Genomic DNA, 18,276 nt, shown 5'->3' on the forward strand with positions numbered 1-18,276 from the left:
GAGGCTTGACCCTTGCCCCCTCCCTGGGCTACTTCCCCAACTCCTCCTGAGGACCCCCTCCCGACGCCTTGGGTCAGGCTTCATTGCCGGCTGCCTAGGGTCAGCCTCTTGGGCTGGGCTGCTCTGTTCTCCTTCGCCTGTCCTCTGGCCTGTCCCTCCACTCCTTCCCCGCCCCCAGCCTTGCCCGAGGAAGGGTTTTTATGGTGCACCCATCAGCCTTAACTGGCCCCGGGTGTTCTAATTAGCCTTCCCTTCAGGCTGATGGCCGAGGGGCTTCAGGTGTTGAACTGGCTGGGCCCCAGTCTCCGGCAGCCTATAACGGGAACATAAAACCGCAGAGCCAGCTCCCCGCGTATCCGCCATCCACCCGGCTTCTGCTGCCCAGTCTGACAGACAGTTTTATGAATGGCCAGTTGTGAGAGTCATGCACGTTGTGCTCAGTGCGCCGCCCCTGCATTCAGGGTGCTGGCCTGTAGCCTCCCTCCCCCCCCCCTCAATACAAGCAATAAGGAGACGGTTGTGCACCAAGCCTGCATGTTAATGAAGGAAACACAGATCAGTGACAGAAAAGGCCTGCCCTGTAACCTGGTGACATCTGTGCTGTGCTGTATTCTGGAGAGGCAATAAACTCCCTCCTTTCTACCGGCTGGTGGAGTCTGTTCATGCCATTTCGGGGGTGCAGGAGGCAGGGGACCCCAACACGCCGTCACAGTGACAGAAAAGGAGTCCCTCTGGGTGCTTCGGGTGGGGGGTGTCTCCGTGTTGTGATGACAGCCTTTGGTTTTGGGACACACTCCTGGGAGTTGAGTATGAAGCTAATCCTCGACTCCCCCTGCATTCTACAGTCAGAGGGGGCGCCTGTCCAGGAAGAAGTCGTGGAGTACCACCCTGTGGCCTATCCCATCTGCCACCCACAGCAATACCCTCTCCTGGTGCCACACGTCCCTTTCCTCCTTTCCTGATGCTCTGCCGGTGTCTCCTCCGGCAGCGTATGCTTCCACTTGCTTATTCACCCCCTGTCCAAGTCGGTGTGTTTGCATCTGCAGATTGGTGCCAGGCAGGCAGCTGGCAGGACTGTATGTCAGTTCATGTGACGGGACAGGGGTTGTGGTGATCAGCAGGTAGGGGCTGAGGGAAAAATGGGCGGACTCAGAGTTTCTACTACTCATCACTCCCTGTAAATCCCTCTTGTGAGTGTGCTTAGGTGTTGCCAGCTGCTTGGTTGCACATGTGTGTTCCCTGTGTGCTGACCCAGCCCTGCCCCGACAGCTGACCTGGCTCCCCATACATGAACTGCCCAATGACCAGAAGATCCATTAAGGGATGAAGGCAGCAGGTGGCACAGCAGGGCCCTGGTCCCTGGGTATTGCCCTAGGACGTTTCTTTCTCTCTTACATGCCAAAGGGCTGGAGGTCCCACTGGGCTAGGACAGCGCTGACGTGCAGCCATCACCAGGGGGCAATGACCCCAGCCTGAGCCTGTCTCTGGAGAGCGTCATGTAGGAAACATGCTCTGATGGGTTAACATGCTCTGAGAGGAGCCCAGTCACGTTCCCAGAGCCCAGGCTGGAAATTGCCACCCGTCCTGTGACTCCCCCTCCCTTATGGCCTGTGACGGCCCAGCCAGGCTGCTGCCCAGGGACTCTGCCCTAAGGGCTGCACCGGCCTTCCCAGCAGTGGCCTCCCCCAGCCCTGCAGCCATCTCTTGCCCCAAATGTGGGAGGCCTGTTAACCCTTGGGGGGCATCCGCACAGCAGCCAAGAGGGGCCAGGCCCAGCTCAGGGAGAGGTGCTCGCACTGGCACCACTCGAGCTCTGGAGAGGGCTGTGGCCTTGTGCCAGGAGAGATACATGTCAGGCCTCCCTGGGTGACACCCCCTGTGCTCGGTGTCCCAGGTCTCTAGCCCAGAACAAGCCCTTAATGTTTGTGCCACCTTCCTGCTGAGAGCGCGGCAGAGAGGCCCCGGGCGGTAACATTGACCCTTCGGCACAGCGTGGGCTGGGAATGGTGGGTGGGCACCGTGGCTGGGGTCACACGCCTGGCGGGAAGGAAGAGGTGTATTGACTGGGACAGGCCTGCTGTGGGCCCAAAGGCTGCAGCATTATGCAAACGCACCAGGGAATTGAATGAAACTTGCCCTGCGTTCGGTCGTTTCCCAGCTCAGTGTTTGCGCGGGCAACCTCCAGCCTCGCCTGGGAGGGGAGATTTTTAATAGTCATCTGTGCAGAGACAGACACAGGGATCGTGGGAAAAACACACCCAGAAAGACAGACACACTCCTCTGTAGCTAATGTGTCTGGCTCTGCCCCAGTCTCACACAGACAAGGCAGGCAACGGGCAACGGAGACATAACACATCGGGGGCTTTTGTTTCCACTCCTGGTTTATTCAATGAATTTGCCAAAGCCCAGAGAAGTTCCAGCCGGCTGTGAGGTACCAGCATAGACACACACCCAGGGGCTAGGCACCCCTCACCACATGGTGATACAGCTCCTCCTTTGCATCGCCACTGTACCACGGAGGAGTCTTTGTGGAAGCAGCTCAGATTTCAACCTTCATTTGCAGACATCATGAGCTGAGTGGCTCAAAAAGCACAGGGGGTCAGGAGATCAGGTTCACCAGCAGCAGCATGGTCAGGCTCGGCAGGGAGAGGGCAAATGAGAATTTCCCCAGAGACGGGCTGGCCCCACAGATGTGGTCATTTGTATCAGGAGTGGGTGTAGGAGACCTGGTGGTTGTCTTGGTGGTGGTGGTGATGGTTCCAGTGGTAGTGGGAGTGGTTGTCTCGGTGGTGGTGGTGGTGGTTCCAGTGGTGGTGGGAGTGGTTGTCTCGGTGGTAGTTTCAGTGGTGGTGGGAGTGGTTGTCTCGGTGGTGGTGATGGTGGTGTCAGTGGTGGTGGGAGTGGTTGTCTCGGTGGTGGTGATGGTGGTGTCAGTAGTGGTGGGAGTGGTTGTTTCGGTGGTGGTGATGGTGGTGTCAGTAGTGGTGGGAGTGGTTGTCTCGGTGGTGGTGATGGTGGTGTCAGTGGTGGTGGGAGTGGTTGTCTCGGTGGTGGTGATGGTGGTGTCAGTGGTGGTGGGAGTGGTTGTCTCGGTGGTGGTGATGGTGGTGTCAGTGGTGGTGGGAGTGGTTGTCTCGGTGGTGGTGATGGTGGTGTCAGTGGTGGTGGGAGTGGTTGTCTCGGTGGTGGTGATGGTGGTGTCAGTGGTGGTGGGAGTGGTTGTCTCGGTGGTGGTGATGGTGGTGTCAGTGGTGGTGGGAGTGGTTGTCTCGGTGGTGGTGATGGTGGTGTCAGTGGTGGTGGGAGTGGTTGTCTCGGTGGTGGTGATGGTGGTGTCAGTGCTGGTGGGAGTGGTTGTTTCGGTGGTGGTGGTGGTGGTGTCAGTAGTGGTGGGAGTGGTTGTCTCGGTGGTGGTGATGGTGGTGTCAGTGGTGGTGGGAGTGGTTGTCTCGGTGGTGGTGATGGTGGTGTCAGTGGTGGTGGGAGTGGTTGTCTCGGTGGTGGTGATGGTGGTGTCAGTGGTGGTGGGAGTGGTTGTCTCGGTGGTGGTGGTGGTGGTGTCAGTAGTGGTGGTAGTTTCAGTAGTGGTGGGAGTGGTTGTCTCGGTGGTGGTGATGGTGGTGTCAGTGGTGGTGGGAGTGGTTGTCTCGGTGGTGGTGATGGTGGTGTCAGTGGTGGTGGGAGTGGTTGTCTCGGTGGTGGTGATGGTGGTGTCAGTGGTGGTGGGAGTGGTTGTCTCGGTGGTGGTGATGGTGGTGTCAGTGGTGGTGGGAGTGGTTGTCTCGGTGGTGGTGATGGTGGTGTCAGTGGTGGGAGTGGTTGTCTCGGTGGTGGTGATGGTGGTGTCAGTGGTGGTGGGAGTGGTTGTTTCAGTGGTGATGGTGGTGTCAGTGGTGGTGGGAGTGGTTGTCTCAGTGGTGGTGATGGTGGTGTCAGTGGTGGTGGGAGTGGTTGTCTCGGTGGTGGTGATGGTGGTGTCAGTGGTGGTGGGAGTGGTTGTTTCGGTGGTGATGGTGGTGTCAGTGGTGGTGGGAGTGGTTGTCTCGGTGGTGGTGGTGGTGGTGTCAGTGGTGGTGGGAGTGGTTGTCTCGGTGGTGGTGATGGTGGTGTCAGTGGTGGTGGGAGTGGTTGTTTCGGTGGTGATGGTGGTGTCAGTGGTGGTGGGAGTGGTTGTCTCGGTGGTGGTGGTGGTGGTGTCAGTGGTGGTGGGAGTGGTTGTCTCGGTGGTGGTAGTGGTGGTGTCAGTGGTGGTGGTAGTTTCAGTGGTGGTGGGAGTGGTTGTCTCGGTGGTGGTGATGGTGGTGTCAGTGGTGGTGGGAGTGGTTGTCTCGGTGGTGGTGGTGTCAGTGGTGGTGAGAGTGGTTGTCTCGGTGGTGGTGGTGTCAGTGGTGGTGGGAGTGGTTGTGTCAGGAGTGGTAGGTGTGGTTGTGATGGTGGTGGTTGTTGTATCAGGGGTTGGTGTGGTTGTCTCTGTGCTAGTTTGGGTGGTGGGGGATGTAGAAGGGGCAGGAGTGGTTGTTTGGGGAGGTGCGGGAGTAACGGTCCCATACACAAATGTAATGGTGCTGTCTGTAGTCGTCAGGGTGGTTACAGGTTTAATGTCCTGCGCAGACATTGATGCGCAGCCCATTGCTTTAAATAGGGAAGGAGATGAACCTGTTGGAGAAATTCAGCCTGGTGTTAGTGGCGAATCGCTCCGGGTCCTTCTCTGCCCCCTTCCCTCTGTCCCCACCAGCTGACAGTTCCCCCTCTGCTCCCCTTCCCTCCTGCCTGGGCATCTCTCTGTTCCGGCTGTACCAGGCCACAGCAGGTACCCGGGCACTGGGGTTGGGAACGGAGCTGTGGCCAGGGCGGCACCTTCCACAGCACATGGCACCACATGGGAACAGTCCAGCTCTCCCTGTCATCACCTCCCCCCACCTATTGAATTCTGATCATCTGGCAGAATTAAAACTCTAGTAAAGAATCAAATTGTCAGACACATGGAGGAACTTAATTTGTTTGGGGAAAGTCAGCCTGGTTTCTGGAAAGGGAAATCATTAAAATAAAAACGGCCACCACGCTGTACTGGCAATCAGCTGATCCAGGACAGCGTGGCAGTCTAGACACGGATTGGTCGACAAGGGAAGCCTTTACCGACCGCTCCCTTATGCCTCTTGAAATGAGGTTTACAGGAGCAGTCAACAAAGGCTTCCCTTGTTGACCAATCTGCATGAAGACTACTGTGTTGGATCAGCTGATCGTCCGTACAGCGTGGCGGCCATTTTTATTTTAATGAAGCGGGGATTATTTAAATCCCCACTTCACTGACTATGTCGAGTAAACTACTTTACATGGCGCCGTCAACAGAGCCATGTAGTCTAGACACACTCTCAATGTGCAGTGGCAGTCAAAAAAGCAAGCAGAATATGAGGAATAATTAAAAAAGGGATAGTGAATAAGATGAGAATATCTTATTGCCTTATATAAAACCACAGTACATCCACATTTTGAATACTGCGTACAGATCTGGTCGCCTCATCTCAAAAATATATATTGGCACTGGAAGAGATTCACCAAAGGGCAACAAAAATGATGAGGAGTTTGGAAAAGGTCTCACATGAAGAGAGATTAAAAAGACTGAGACTTTCCAGCTTATAAAAGAGTAGACGAAGGGGGGATATGATAGAGATCTACAAAATCAAGACTGATATGAAAAAAGTGAATAAGATAAGAACTCGTGGTGTATCTAGACTACAGGGTTTTGTTGACAAAAGTAGGCTTTTGTCAACAAAACTATACCTGCATCTACACTGCTGCTGAGTTCTGTCGACATAACGTTGACAGAACACGGCAGTTTTGTCGACGGCTGTAAACCTCATTCTACAAGGAATAACGCCTTTTGTCAACAGAGTTCTGTCACCAGAAGGCGTTATTGCATCTACACTGTCCTTTGCGTCTACACTGTCATGTCGACAAAGCAGCTTGCTTTGTCGACAGAATTGGATGCAGTCTAGACACTCTTTGTCGACAGACGCTTTGACGACAGTATCTGTCGACAAAGCCTCTGTCGACAAAATCCTGTAGTCTAGATGTACCCTAGGGATCACCAATGAAATGAATAGGAAGCAGGTTTAAAACAAACAATAGGAAGTTTTTCTTCACTCAGTGCACAGACAACCTGTGGAACTCCTTGCCAGAGGACGTGGTGAAAGCTAGAATCAAAAAGAGCTAGATAGATTCATGGAGGTTAGATCCATGAATGGCTACTAGCCAGGCTGGGTAGGGTTGGTGTCCCCAGCCTCTGTGTGCCAAAAGCTGGGAATGGGCGACAGGGGAGGGATCACATGATGATTCTGTTCTGTTACTCCCTCTGGGGTACCCGGCATTGTTCACTGTGGGCAGACACTGGGCTAGATGGGCCTTTGGTGTGTCCCAGTCTGGCCGTTCTTATGTTCTTATATCCTGGCAGCCCCCTCACCCCTCTGTTCAGTTATTTTATAACCACCCCAGAGTGCCGGGAGCCCTGGGCCACACTGAGAGCAGGAGCTGCCCACGGAGCAACAGCAGCTTAGCTCCACCTTAGACATCAAGGGGGTGGGGACTAGTGGTTAGAGCAGTGTGTGGGGGGGAGCTAGGACTCTTGATTTCTTTCTTCAGCTCTGCATCCCTGACATCACAACCCTCCCCCTGGCAAGTACCCCGCTGCCATCACCCCTGGAGTAGGGCAGCATCGCTGGGGGGAAGCTGGGCTAGGAGGGAAAATCACACTTGGTGGCCCCACCCACCCAGGCCTTGGCACAGACTCCGGGTCCCACCAACTCTCTGGGGAGCTCCAGGGGCAGGATATTCCTGGGGCACCCCCCACCCTGCAATTGGCTGGCAGAATTTACCTTGGGTCAGCAAGACTAAGTAATCCAGGCAATAGGTCTCCTGCCCTGTGCAGGGGGTGATTTCACTGTTGCAGGTATCGGAGTTCAGAGCAAAGCAGGTTGGGCACTGCAGCCCGTTCGGGGTGGTGTCCGGGATCACTGAGAACAAAGACAGAGAGACGGTTACCGGGTGGGTGAAACCTCGTCCCAGCTGGGGGCTGGGCCGTGCCTCGCCCAGCATGTGCAGGCCCCTCCCTGCAGCCGGGGGCATTTCTCCGCCTGTCTGGGACACGACAGTCGGCGACGGCCGCACTGGCTCAGTTCTGGATCCCGGCGAGTGTGAAGGGGGAGCCGATAGGGGCCAGGAAGTTCAGATTTGAGCCTGTCCCGGTGGCTGCTCCCTCCTTCGCATGCAGCCCCACCCGTCTGATGGCAAACGGGCCCCGACTGTTCTACCCCCGCCCAGAGACCCGCCCACTACAGGGATTTCACTAAAGACAGGAATGCCATGTGAGGAAATGGATTTTGGGCCAATAAATGGGAGAAACGGGAACAAATATAATTGTGCCGGGGCTTGTCCAAATGAACAATCCGACTGTAGCAAGGGGGGTGGGGTGTGCGGAGCTGCTGGGTGTGACTCTGCCCTGTGCCGGTCCAATGGCCTCTCTGTTCATATGCACCCTGCAGATCATCCGGAATGGTTTATTGCTGTGCTTTGAGTGAATGCCCTTCCAAAGCGCTCCTCCCGCCGACCCGTGTGCATCGGCTGGGGCACATACAGAGCTAGATTCACACCCAGCTCGCACCCCCTAACTGTGGCCGCGCCCTACAATGGGGACATTTCAAACAGACCCACAACGTACCTTGAGGTGTGGCCGAGTTGCACAAATCTGTGTTGCATTGTAGGACGTTGATCCTCACGTACTGGCCATTCCCCACAGTGAAAGAGAAGGGGCCTTTTATGTCACTGTTATAGTCGCTGAGACATTGCTTGGAGTAAAACGTCTGCTTTATCTCGCCTTTGTCAAAGACAGAAAAGCAAATAAAAAAATGGGAGGCTGGGAGGGACCCTCCGATGGGGGCTGGGAGGGGATTTTACTTCCTTGTGCAGCTCCTGGCATCTCGTGTCTGATTCTGGGCTCACAATTCAGGAGGGTGAAGAGGAGCCCAGGCCTAAACTGCCCCCCAGCTTGTGTCACCCAGGCTGAGGTTAGAGGGTGTGTGTGGGGGGAGTCGGGGCAGTGAGGGGCTAGGGTCACATCTAAGCTCACAACCACATTAATCTCAGGGAAGGCGCAGCTTGCATTTGGGTGGGAGTCTGTGACGGTGCTGGGAAAGTGTCCTGAGTGCGCTCAGAGGCAGGCGGGCGGGTGGGCGTGGCGGGGAATGAATAGGGAGGCAGGTCGGCAGACAGGTGACTGGATAATGAACGCCCACGGCACAGCTGGTGAGGTGCTACCATCATTCTTACAGGGCACATGGAAGGGGCCATTCAATCTTGTACATTCAATGGAAGGATGAGTAAAACTGGGGCTTTCTCAAAGGACACACTGCGGGAACTGAAGGGAACTGGTGGAATCCACTGGCCTGCGGTGCTGGGGGGTTGAGCAGGGAGAAGGTTTGTTTGGCATCTCCGAGTCCAAAGGGGGGAAGAACTTGACATTTCCATTTACATGCCGGAGTGTGCTGTGCCGGGTGCCGGGGCTCCGGGAGGGGTGGTGTTGGGGCTGGTCCTGGTGCCGAGGGAGGGGACAGAGGCAGGGTAAGATGTGCCTGGGGTGAAGACAATGTCACCTACCCAGGGAAATGTCTTCCACCACGGAGAGGCAGCCGCCCGTCGCCGGGTCGTCTTGGCAGGTCCCTTGAACCACATCGCAGGTCTCCGTTGGGCCCAAGCACACATTGCATGTCAGGGTCCCTGCCGGAGAAAGAAGAGCGAGTGTTTCCTTCGTCCTGTGGGCTGGCAGTGCCAGCTTGGACACGTCTCTTTGCCCCAGTCTCCCCTGCTCCAAACAAGCCAAGGTGTTAAGGGGCCCAATTGTCTCCAGGCCCCTCTGCAATGGCTCGATTTCAATGACAGGCCGGCAGCAGTAGCCGGTCCATGGGGTGTTGGGCTCAGGAAAGGTCCTGGACAACTGGGAAAAGGCAGACGTGGAGCCCATCTATTAGAAAGGGAAAGAGCAGGACTCAGGGGCCGACAGACCCGTCATCTGGGCAGCTTCACCTCAGTCCTCATGGAATCCACTTGGAAACACTTGGAGGAGAGGAAGGTGACCAGGAACAGCCAACGTGGATTCCCAAAGGGTAAATCCTGCCTGACCCGTCTGGTTGCCTTCTATGCTGCGGTAACTTGCTCTGGGGACATGGGAAAGTGACTGTTCCCCTTTGTTCGGCTCTGGGGAGGCCACATCTGTAACTTTGCATCCAGTTCTGGGCCCCCCACTACAGGAAGGATGTGGACGCATTGGAGAGGGTCCAGCGCAGGGCGACCAAAATGATTTGGGGGCTGGAGCACATGACCTATGAGGAGAGGCTGGGGGATTGGGGCTTGTTCAGTCTGCAGAACAAGCAGAAGAGCAGAGTGAGGGGGGATTTGAGAGCAGCCTGATGCTCCCTGCAGCGGGTCCCAAAGAGGCTGGCGAGAGGCTGTTCACAGTGGGGGGAGGTGGCAGAACAAGGAGCAATGGGCTCAAGTTGCAGTGGGGGAGGTCTAGGTGGGATATTAGGACAAACACTTTCCCTAGGCGGGTGGGGAAGCGCTGGGCTGGGTTCCCCATGGAGGGGGTTGAATCTTCATCCCTAGAGGCATTTAAGTCCCAGCTGGACAAAGCCCTGGCTGGGATGATGGAGTTGGGGTTGGTCCTGCTTTTTTGGGTCCCTGCCAGTCCTAGGATTCTACGGTGCTCCCCACATGCTGGGGTTGCCATGTGCCCCCATCTCTCTTCCCAGGGTATCCCACTCTCCCCCCATGTCCAGGGCACTGTGTGCCCCCAGCTCATCCTCCAATCCCCATCATTCTTCTTTGGATCTCAGAGACCAGCTGCACACGGTGCAACACGTTAACCTCCACGGGGTGCTGGGCAGAGCTGGGCTGGGGGGAGGGTGAGATGGGCTGGAAGGTGCCAACGGCTCCACCAAGCAGTGTAATGAGCTACACACAGGTCCAGTGTAGGTGAAAGTGCAGCTGGGCTGGCCTGATGCCAACGGCTCTTTGTGTCCCCAACTCCCCCTTCCTGTTCTCTGAGGCCCCCAAATCCGCAGGGTTCAGCCTGAAGGTGTCTAGAGCATCCCCGGAGCTGATGAAGCAGGGATCGCCGTGATCAGAAGCTCTCCTGGGGCACAGGAAAAGGGGAGTGCCAGGGAGGGGAGAGTGGCCAGGCTGTCTGGGCTGCTGGCGGGCCAGCGGAGGGGTCTGACAAGCAGGTTTGGGGGGCAGAACCCCGCTGCCTTGGCCCAGAGCTTTGTGGTTGTTGCTCCTCAATGGGCAGGCTCTGATGGACTGGCCCCCAGGGTCACACCCTGATTACAGGGCCTTGATTCTCTGGGTCATGAAGGGGGTTAAGGGTAAAGACACATCCGTGTGAGTGCACCCAGCCATTCCCACTTGGGGGTGGGGGGAGAGGGAATTGGCAGGTAAACTAAACAAAACAAAAGGCCTCCTGGGGTAGATGCAGCTGGACCGTTCCCCTCAGTTTGGCCACCCTGGCTCGGGAGGTGACCCCTCCAGAGAGGAAAACCCCCTTCCACTGGGGCAGGCGGCGTCTGCACTACGGGCTCTGCCGGCCCCGCTCCAGCACTGCAGCTGTGGACGACTCACCTTGGGCACTGGCTGTCGCTAGGAGAGCAGGGAGGAGGCAGAGGAGCGAGGAAACCCCCATGGTGCTGGGAGGAGGCCGGGGCCGGGCTGGGAGCTGAACGGAGCCTTCTCACAGGTAGCGCAGCGAGCTCTGCCGGAGGGGAGCAGGGGAGAGATGAGGCCAAAATGAGAACGGAAAGGGAATTCCAGCCGAGATTTGGGAAAGGGAAGGTGGTAGGAAGAAGCACCAGGAAACAGAGCTGCACAAATACCAATTATTGGTTCCCCGGCAGTTCTAAAAAATGTTGACAAAAATATTCTGGTTTGATCCAATTTCTAGTAACTGAAATGCCAAAAAATATGGTTTGGTACATTTTCAAGTACTTAAAAAATCTAAAATTGCTTTAACTATAATTCTTACAGTCAACATAGAAAGGCAAAACCACCCTGACATTGAAAAAAAATCAAAATGTCCAATTCTGAAAATGTCACATTTTTTCAAGATTATTTTTCCTTTTTTTTTTCCCAGCTAAAATAACGTGGCAAAATTGAGACCAGTTTACACAATGTTTGAGTCTCTCCAAACCTGCATTTTTTACTGGAGAAAAGTTTTGGTTGAAGAATTTCTCCCTGCTCTATTATGCCACACACATTCCCAGAAAAAACAAAACTGGGATTTTGTGGTGCAGCCCTGAGTCGCACTATTTTTAAATTGTACTCCCACTCTCTCCTGCATTGTTTCTTGTATTTCTTTCATTCACAACAGCAAAGATCTTATATTACGCTAATTATACAAGACAGACATATTCCCTCAAGCTACTTTAAAAAAATAGTTTGGTTAATATATCATCCATATGCACAGAAGTCAGACACAATTTTTCTCACTCAAAATAAGAAATAAATCTTGCTTTAACCATGTAAAAAGTCATTTCACTGCTCTTATACCACACCCCAAATCTCTTCCTACTCCCTCCCTAAATTCTAGTATATAGACCTTAAGGCTGTCTCTACACTACAAAAAAAAGTCAGCAAAAGATACGCAAATTGAGAACTGCAATTTGTGTACCTCTTTCTGCTTTCCTTATAGAAGAGGATTTTCTGAAATTTGGCACATCTATAAGATGCCACATTATGGAAAAACTTCCTCTTTCGGCTCATCTCTTCTTCCTGGCTATGTCTAGACTGCAAGCCTCTTTCGAAAGAGGTTCTTTCGAAAGATACTTTCGAAAGAACCTCTTTCGAAAGAGAGCGTTTAGACTGCACGTTGAACTTTCGAAAAAGCGGCTTGCTTTTTCGAAAGAAAGCATCCAGTGAGTCTGGATGCTCTCTTTCGAAGAAGCCCTATTTACATTGAAGAACGCCTTCTTTCGAAAGAGGAACTTTCAAAAGAAGGCGTTCTTCCTCGTGAAATGAGGTTTACCGCCATCGAAAGAAAAGCCGCGTTCTTTCGATTTAATTTCGAAAGAACGCGGCTTGAGTCTGGACGCAGGGGAAATTTTTTCGGAAAAAGGCTACTTTTCCCGAAAAAACCCCTGAGTCTGGACACAGCCCCTCATACAACGAGGTTTACAGGGATGGTGAAAGAACTCATCCGCTGTTCTGAAAAGAGCTGCCGTGGAGACATAGCCTTATTTAGGAAAACACTTCCTCTCACACTGACATTTCTGACAAGCTGCTGTCATGTGCTTTGCCCTGTGGCCCCACAGTCTCTTCTTCTTGCCCACCCAGCCACCCCCACAGCAAAGCACCTTTTCCCGCTCCTACGATTGTAGCAGCGAGGCCGGTGGTACCAGCAGGATTGCAGTCCCGCTGCAAAGCTCTACCCTGTGCCAGTTTTCCCCTCCCCCATCCGTATTGGCTCCAGATCTGCGCTATCCCTTCTGAGACGGGGCGACCGGCACTGCCCACCCCGGGGCCAGAGCATCCTGCTGGTCCGGAGAGGGCACCACAGTATTTCCATGTAGCTCTCCATCCCCTCTGGCAACCGAACGTCCTTCTTGGCTTTTCTCCTCTACAGCCGAGAGCCGAGGTGAGCACGGCTCCTCCTCCGGGGACACTCGGTTGAGTTAGAACCGGCCAAGTCTTGGGTGCTTCAGACTCTCCATCCCCCACCGCGCATTACTTTGCATTTATCCAAACTGATCTGCCATCCCGTTGCCCACAAGCCCACCTCGACCAGGTCTCTCTGGAGTTCCCGACTCACCTCGGTGTCTGTCACCTCTGCAGATGTCACCCCCTAACCTGGGAGCCAGCTCTTATCAACATAAATACCCATGTAGGGGCCCTGCCCTTCCCCGGGTGTCACCGGCTCAGCCCTCATTTCCACCATGGGCACCCAGCCAGCTATTTGCCAGAAACATGGAATGGCGCCTGTGAAGTAATTAGCACCGCGTGTGAATGCACCGAGGGCAGCAGAGGAGAGGTGCACAGTCAGAGCCGGGTGATTCAGCCGGGAAGAGGTGGACGCTGGATGTATCCCCCTGCAAAACAGGGAGGTGGGCGGGGGGCAAATTGATGAAGATAAGACAGGGCTGATGAGTAAATTAAGGATCAAGGGAGGGCTTAGAGGAACCTGCCAAACCGGTCTGAAGAGATTGGGAGAGGCGCGCTCCCGACACAAAGCAATTTTCTCCTTTTTGTTATTCACACCGTCTCATCAGTTATCGGACTCGTGCCACACCCGCCCTGACGGAATCGGCCTCATCCAGCCCTCTGCACAGTAGTGACACACACGCATCTCGGCTCGCTTACGAGAGATCCACCACGCGGCCGTTTCCACTCGGCACATCAGACACGGGGATTCCAGCCCACGAACGCTGGGTTCAAATCCCTGTGTCAGTCCATGTCTACACTGCAAGATAATCTTGAGTTAACTTCAGTCAACCTTTTTAGCCCCCGAGTCAGTCCAGTAAAAGGCGCATGCCCCTGCTGTGCCCAGGAATTTGGTGCCGTTCGGAGAAGCACGTCCCCATTGTGGTGGAGACTTGGAGAGCGCTGCACTGTGGACAGTGATCCCGAAGTACCTGTGCCCCTTTGCATTCTGGGTTATGCTTCCAGTGCATGCTGGGACCCAAACTGGGCAGCTGGTGGTTATGGTTGTGGGTACTGGGACGAAGCTCCTACTCGAACCCGGTGGGTCCCATGCTTGCAGAGGGATGGCTTGGCTCAGAGGCTCCCAGCAGCCCTCAGTTTCGACACCACCCCAGGGCATCGGTTTCCTGCGCATTGAGCTCCTCTGATCGTTGCCCGGCATGAGGCGACTGACGTCAGGGACGCCCTGTGCAGTGCAGAGTGGTGGTCGCGTGGGCTCCAGGGCCCGTCAAGGGACGGGTCTGCTGCCTGTTAACCAGCTTAGACCTCAGCGAAAGCAACATTCCCATTGGTTGGGACAGCCCGCTGGGCGCTCCATAACATTTGTGGCAGCAGGAGGGAAATGTCTCTGCCCAGAGGGAATGCCGAGGCACCGCGCCTGGCCAGCCACACACCAGGGCAGCCGGGAGAGCCCAGCGGAGGGCAGTGCCAATCAGAGAGGTGTTGTGTGGCTGGTTGGGGCTAAGCCCCTGGGTCCTGCGCTTCCTGGCAGGGTTGGGTTTTTTGTGGGCCTCAGAGGCTCGTGGTGTCCCTATCACTGCCACAAAGGCGAGGGCACCCTGCTATCAGAGCCCCTTTCATCACAGGCAAGTCCAGGGCATGGGAGGTCCATCCCTCCGCTAATCCACAGGGACTCCCTTGTTTCTTGCTGGCAGGAGGGCTGGGGGGCACCCGGTCCCCACCCACTTGCTCTGGGTTCTGGCCCAGGGCCCCATGGGGGGAGGAGGTAGACCTGAGTGGTTCATGAGGCTTGGCCCTTGCCCCCTCCCTGGGCCACTTCCCCAACTGCTCCTGAGGACCCCCTCCTTGGGTCAGGCTTCATTGCCGGCTGCCTAGGGTCAGCCTCTTGGGCTGGGCTGCTCTGTTCTCCTTCGCCTGTCCTCTGGCCTGTCCCTCCACTCCTTCCCCGCCCCCAGCCTTGCCCGAGGGAGGGTTTTTATGGTGTGACCATCAGCCTTAACTGGCCCCGGGTGTTCTAATTAGCCTTCCCTTCAGGCTGATGGCCGAGGGACTTCAGGTGTTGAACTGGCTGGGCCTCAGTCTCCGGCAGCCTATAACGGGAACATAAAACCATAGAGCCAGCTCCCCGTGTATCTGCCAGCCACCCGGCTTCTGCTGCCCCGTCTGACAGACAGTTTTATGAATGGCCAGTTGTGAGAGTCATGCACATTGCGCTCAGTGCACCGCCCCTGCATTCAGGGTGCTGGCCTGTAGCCCCCCTCTCCCCCCCTCAATACAAGCAATACGGAGACGGTTGTGCTCCAAGCCTGCATGTTAATTAAGGAAACACAGATCAGTGACAGAAAAGGAGTCCCGCCGGGCGCTTCAGGTGGGGGGTGTCTCCGTGTTGTGAGTAGGACAGCCTTTGGTTTTGGGGACACACCCCTGAGAGTTGAGTATGAGGCTACCCTCAGTTCCCCTCGCATTCTAGAGTCAGAGGGGGCGCCTGTCCGGGAAGGAGTCCTGGAGTACCGCCCTGTGGCTTATCCCGTGGCTGAGGTCACACACATGCCCGGCAAGAAGGAAGAGGTGTATTGATCGGGAAAGGCCTGCTGCGGGCCCAAAGGCTGCAGCGCTATGCAAACGCACCAGGGAATTGAATGAAACTTGCCCTGCGTTCGGTCGTTTCCCAGCTCAGTGTTTGCGCAGGCAACCTCCAGCCTCGCCTGGGAGGGGAGATTTTTAATTCAGTCCCTCTGTGCAGCGACAGACACAGAGGTCATGAAAAAAAGGCACCCAGCAAGACAGACACGCTCCTCTGTGGCTATTGCGTCTGGCCGTGCTCTAGGTCTCACGCAGATACAGCCGGTAATGGGCAACCGGGACATAACACACCAGGGGCTTCTATTTCCAATCTTGGTTTATTCAGTGAATTTGCCAAAGCCCAGAGCGATTCCAACCAGTGGTGAGGTACCAGATCAGACACACACCCATGTGCTGGGCACCCCTCACCACATGGGGATACAGCGTCCCCTTGGCATCACCACTGCACCACGGAGGGGCCGTAGTGGAAGCAGCTCAGATTTCAGTCCTTCATTTGCAGACATCAGGAGCTGAGTGGTTCAAAAATCACAGGGGGTCAGGAGAGCAGGTTCACCAGCAGTAGCATGGTAAGGCCTGGCAGGGAGAGGGCAAAGGAGAGTTTCCCCAGAGCCGGGCTAGCTCCACAGATGTGGTTGTTTGTATCAGGAGTGGGTGTAGGAGATGCAGTGCATGTACCAGGTAAGCAGGGGTCACTTGTAGTGGTAATGGAAGTGGTGGTTGCAGTGGGAGTCGGAGGGGTGGTAGTAGGCATGATGGTGGTTGTATCGGTGGTGGGGGGTTCAGTGGAGGTGATGACGGTGGTTGTATCGGTGGTGGGGGTGGGGGGTTCAGTGGAGGTGATGACGGTGGTGGTATCGGTGGTGGGGGTGGGGGGTTCAGTGGAGGTGATGACGGTGGTTGTATCGGTGGTGGGGGTGGGGGGTTCAGTGGAGGTGATGACGGTGGTTGTATCAGTGGTGAGGGTGGGGGGCTCAGTGGAGGTGATGACGGTGGTTGTATCGGTGGTGGGGGGTTCAGTGGAGGTGATGACGGTGGTTGTATCGGTGGTGGGGGTGGGGGGTTCAGTGGAGGTGATGACGGTGGTTGTATCGGTGGTGGGGGTGGGGGGTTCAGTGGAGGTGATGACGGTGGTTGTATCAGTGGTGAGGGTGGGGGGTTCAGTAGAGGTGATGACGGTGGTTGTATCGGTGGTGGGGGTGGGGGGCTCAGTGGAGGTGATGACGGTGGTTGTATCGGTGGTGGGGGGTTCAGTGGAGGTGATGATGGTGGTTGTATCGGTGGTGAGGGTGGGGGGTTCAGTAGAGGTGATGATGGTGGTTGTATCGGTGGTGGGGGGTTCAGTAGAGGTGATGACGGTGGTTGTATCGGTGGTGGGGGTGGGGGGTTCAGTGGAGGTGATGACGGTGGTTGTATCGGTGGTGGGCGTGGGGGGTTCAGTGGAGGTGATGACGGTGGTTGTATCGGTGGTGGGGGGTTCAGTGGAGGTGATGATGGTGGTTGTATCGGTGGTGAGGGTGGGGGGTTCAGTAGAGGTGATGATGGTGGTTGTATCGGTGGTGGGGGGTTCAGTAGAGGTGATGACGGTGGTTGTATCGGTGGTGGGGGTGGGGGGTTCAGTGGAGGTGATGACGGTGGTTGTATCGGTGGTGGGCGTGGGGGGTTCAGTGGAGGTGATGATGGTGGTTGTATCGGTGGTGAGGGTGGGGGGTTCAGTGGAGGTGATGATGGTGGTTGTATTGGTGGTGGGGGTGGGGGGTTCAGTAGAGGTGATGATGGTGGTTGTATCGGTGGTGGGGGTGGGGGGTTCAGTGGAGGTGATGACGGTGGTTGTATCGGTGGTGGGGGGTTCAGGGGAGGTGATGACGGTGGTTGTATTGGTGGTGGGGTGTTCAGTAGAGGTGATGACGGTGGTTGTATCAGTGGTGGGGGGTTCAGTGGAGGTGATGACAGTGGTTGTATCGGTGGTGGGGGTGGGGGGTTCAGTAGAGGTGATGACGGTGGTTGTATCGGTGGTGGGGGTGGGGGGTTCAGTGGAGGTGATGACGGTGGTTGTATCGGTGGTGGGGGTGGGGGGTTCAGTGGAGGTGATGACGGTGGTTGTATCAGTGGTGGGGGGTTCAGTGGAGGTGATGACAGTGGTTGTATCGGTGGTGGGGGTGGGGGGTTCAGTAGAGGTGATGACGGTGGTTGTATCGGTGGTGGGGGTGGGGGGTTCAGTGGAGGTGATGACGGTGGTTGTATCGGTGGTGGGGGTGGGGGGTTCAGTGGAGGTGATGACGGTGGTTGTATCGGTGGTGGGGGTGGGGGGTTCAGTGGAGGTGATGACGGTGGTTGTATCGGTGGTGGGGGGTTCAGTGGAGGTGATGACGGTGGTTGTATCGGTGGTGGGGGTGGGGGGTTCAGTGGAGGTGATGACGGTGGTTGTATCGGTGGTGGGGGTGGGGGGTTCAGTGGAGGTGATGACGGTGGTTGTATCGGTGGTGGGAGTGGGGGGTTCAGTGGAGGTGATGACGGTGGTTGTATCGGTGGTGGGGGTGGGGGGTTCAGTGGAGGTGATGACGGTGGTTGTATCAGTGGTGGTGGTGATTGTATCGGGAGTTGTGGTTGTGATGGTGGTGGTTGGTGTATCAGGGGTTGGTGTGGTGGGGGATGTGGAATGGGTAGTAGTGGATACTTGGGGACGTGCAGGAACAACTTTCCCAAGCAGAAATACAAAGGTGCTGCCTGTAGTCCTTAGGGTGGTTTTAAGTTCAATCTCCTGTGCAGATGTTGTCGCGCAGCCCATTGCTTTAAATAAGGAAAGTGATGAACCTGTTGGAGAAATTCAGCCTGGTGTTAGTGGCGAGTCGCTCCGGGTCCTTCTCTGACCCCTCCCCTCTGTCGCCACCAGCCGGCGGTTCCCCCTCTGCTTCCCTCCTGAGGGTTTCCCTCTTCCAGCTGCACCAGGCCATGGCAGGGCAGGCGCCTGGTGCCCTCTTGCCTCCCCCACACTCC

At 55.8% G+C, this 18,276-nt stretch overlaps 1 protein-coding gene across 1 annotated transcript; it reads right to left on the reverse strand.

The window, feature by feature from the left end:
* Positions 1 to 2,599: 2,599 nt before the first annotated feature.
* Positions 2,600 to 11,830, reverse strand: LOC112546959 (uncharacterized). Its single transcript, XM_089772751.1, has 6 exons — positions 10,669 to 11,830; positions 8,650 to 8,769; positions 7,715 to 7,870; positions 6,873 to 7,010; positions 3,626 to 4,656; positions 2,600 to 2,863 (listed from the first exon to the last, which is right to left on the reverse strand). The coding sequence occupies exons 1-6, from the start codon at positions 10,727 to 10,729 to the stop codon at positions 2,600 to 2,602; spliced, it is 1,770 nt and encodes a 589-aa protein (XP_089628877.1). The 5' UTR covers positions 10,730 to 11,830.
* Positions 11,831 to 18,276: the final 6,446 nt, after the last annotated feature.

The sequence above is a fragment of the Pelodiscus sinensis genome, chromosome 22 (genome assembly GCF_052426305.1).
Source record: "Pelodiscus sinensis isolate ZL-2025 chromosome 22, ASM5242630v1, whole genome shotgun sequence".
Lineage (NCBI taxonomy): Eukaryota > Metazoa > Chordata > Testudines > Trionychidae > Pelodiscus > Pelodiscus sinensis.

Bases quoted from the DNA above. Each gene is read 5' to 3' on its own strand.
- LOC112546959 (XM_089772751.1), bottom strand. From the start codon at position 10,729: ATGGGGGTTTCCTCGCTCCTCTGCCTCCTCCCTGCTCTCCTAGCGACA. The intron at 7,011-7,714 runs GTACGTTGTGGG...CTTTGTTCTCAG, and splicing joins CAACTCGGCCACACCTCAAG to TGATCCCGGACACCACCCCG. The intron at 4,657-6,872 runs GTAAATTCTGCC...TTTCTCCAACAG, and splicing joins CTTAGTCTTGCTGACCCAAG to GTTCATCTCCTTCCCTATTT.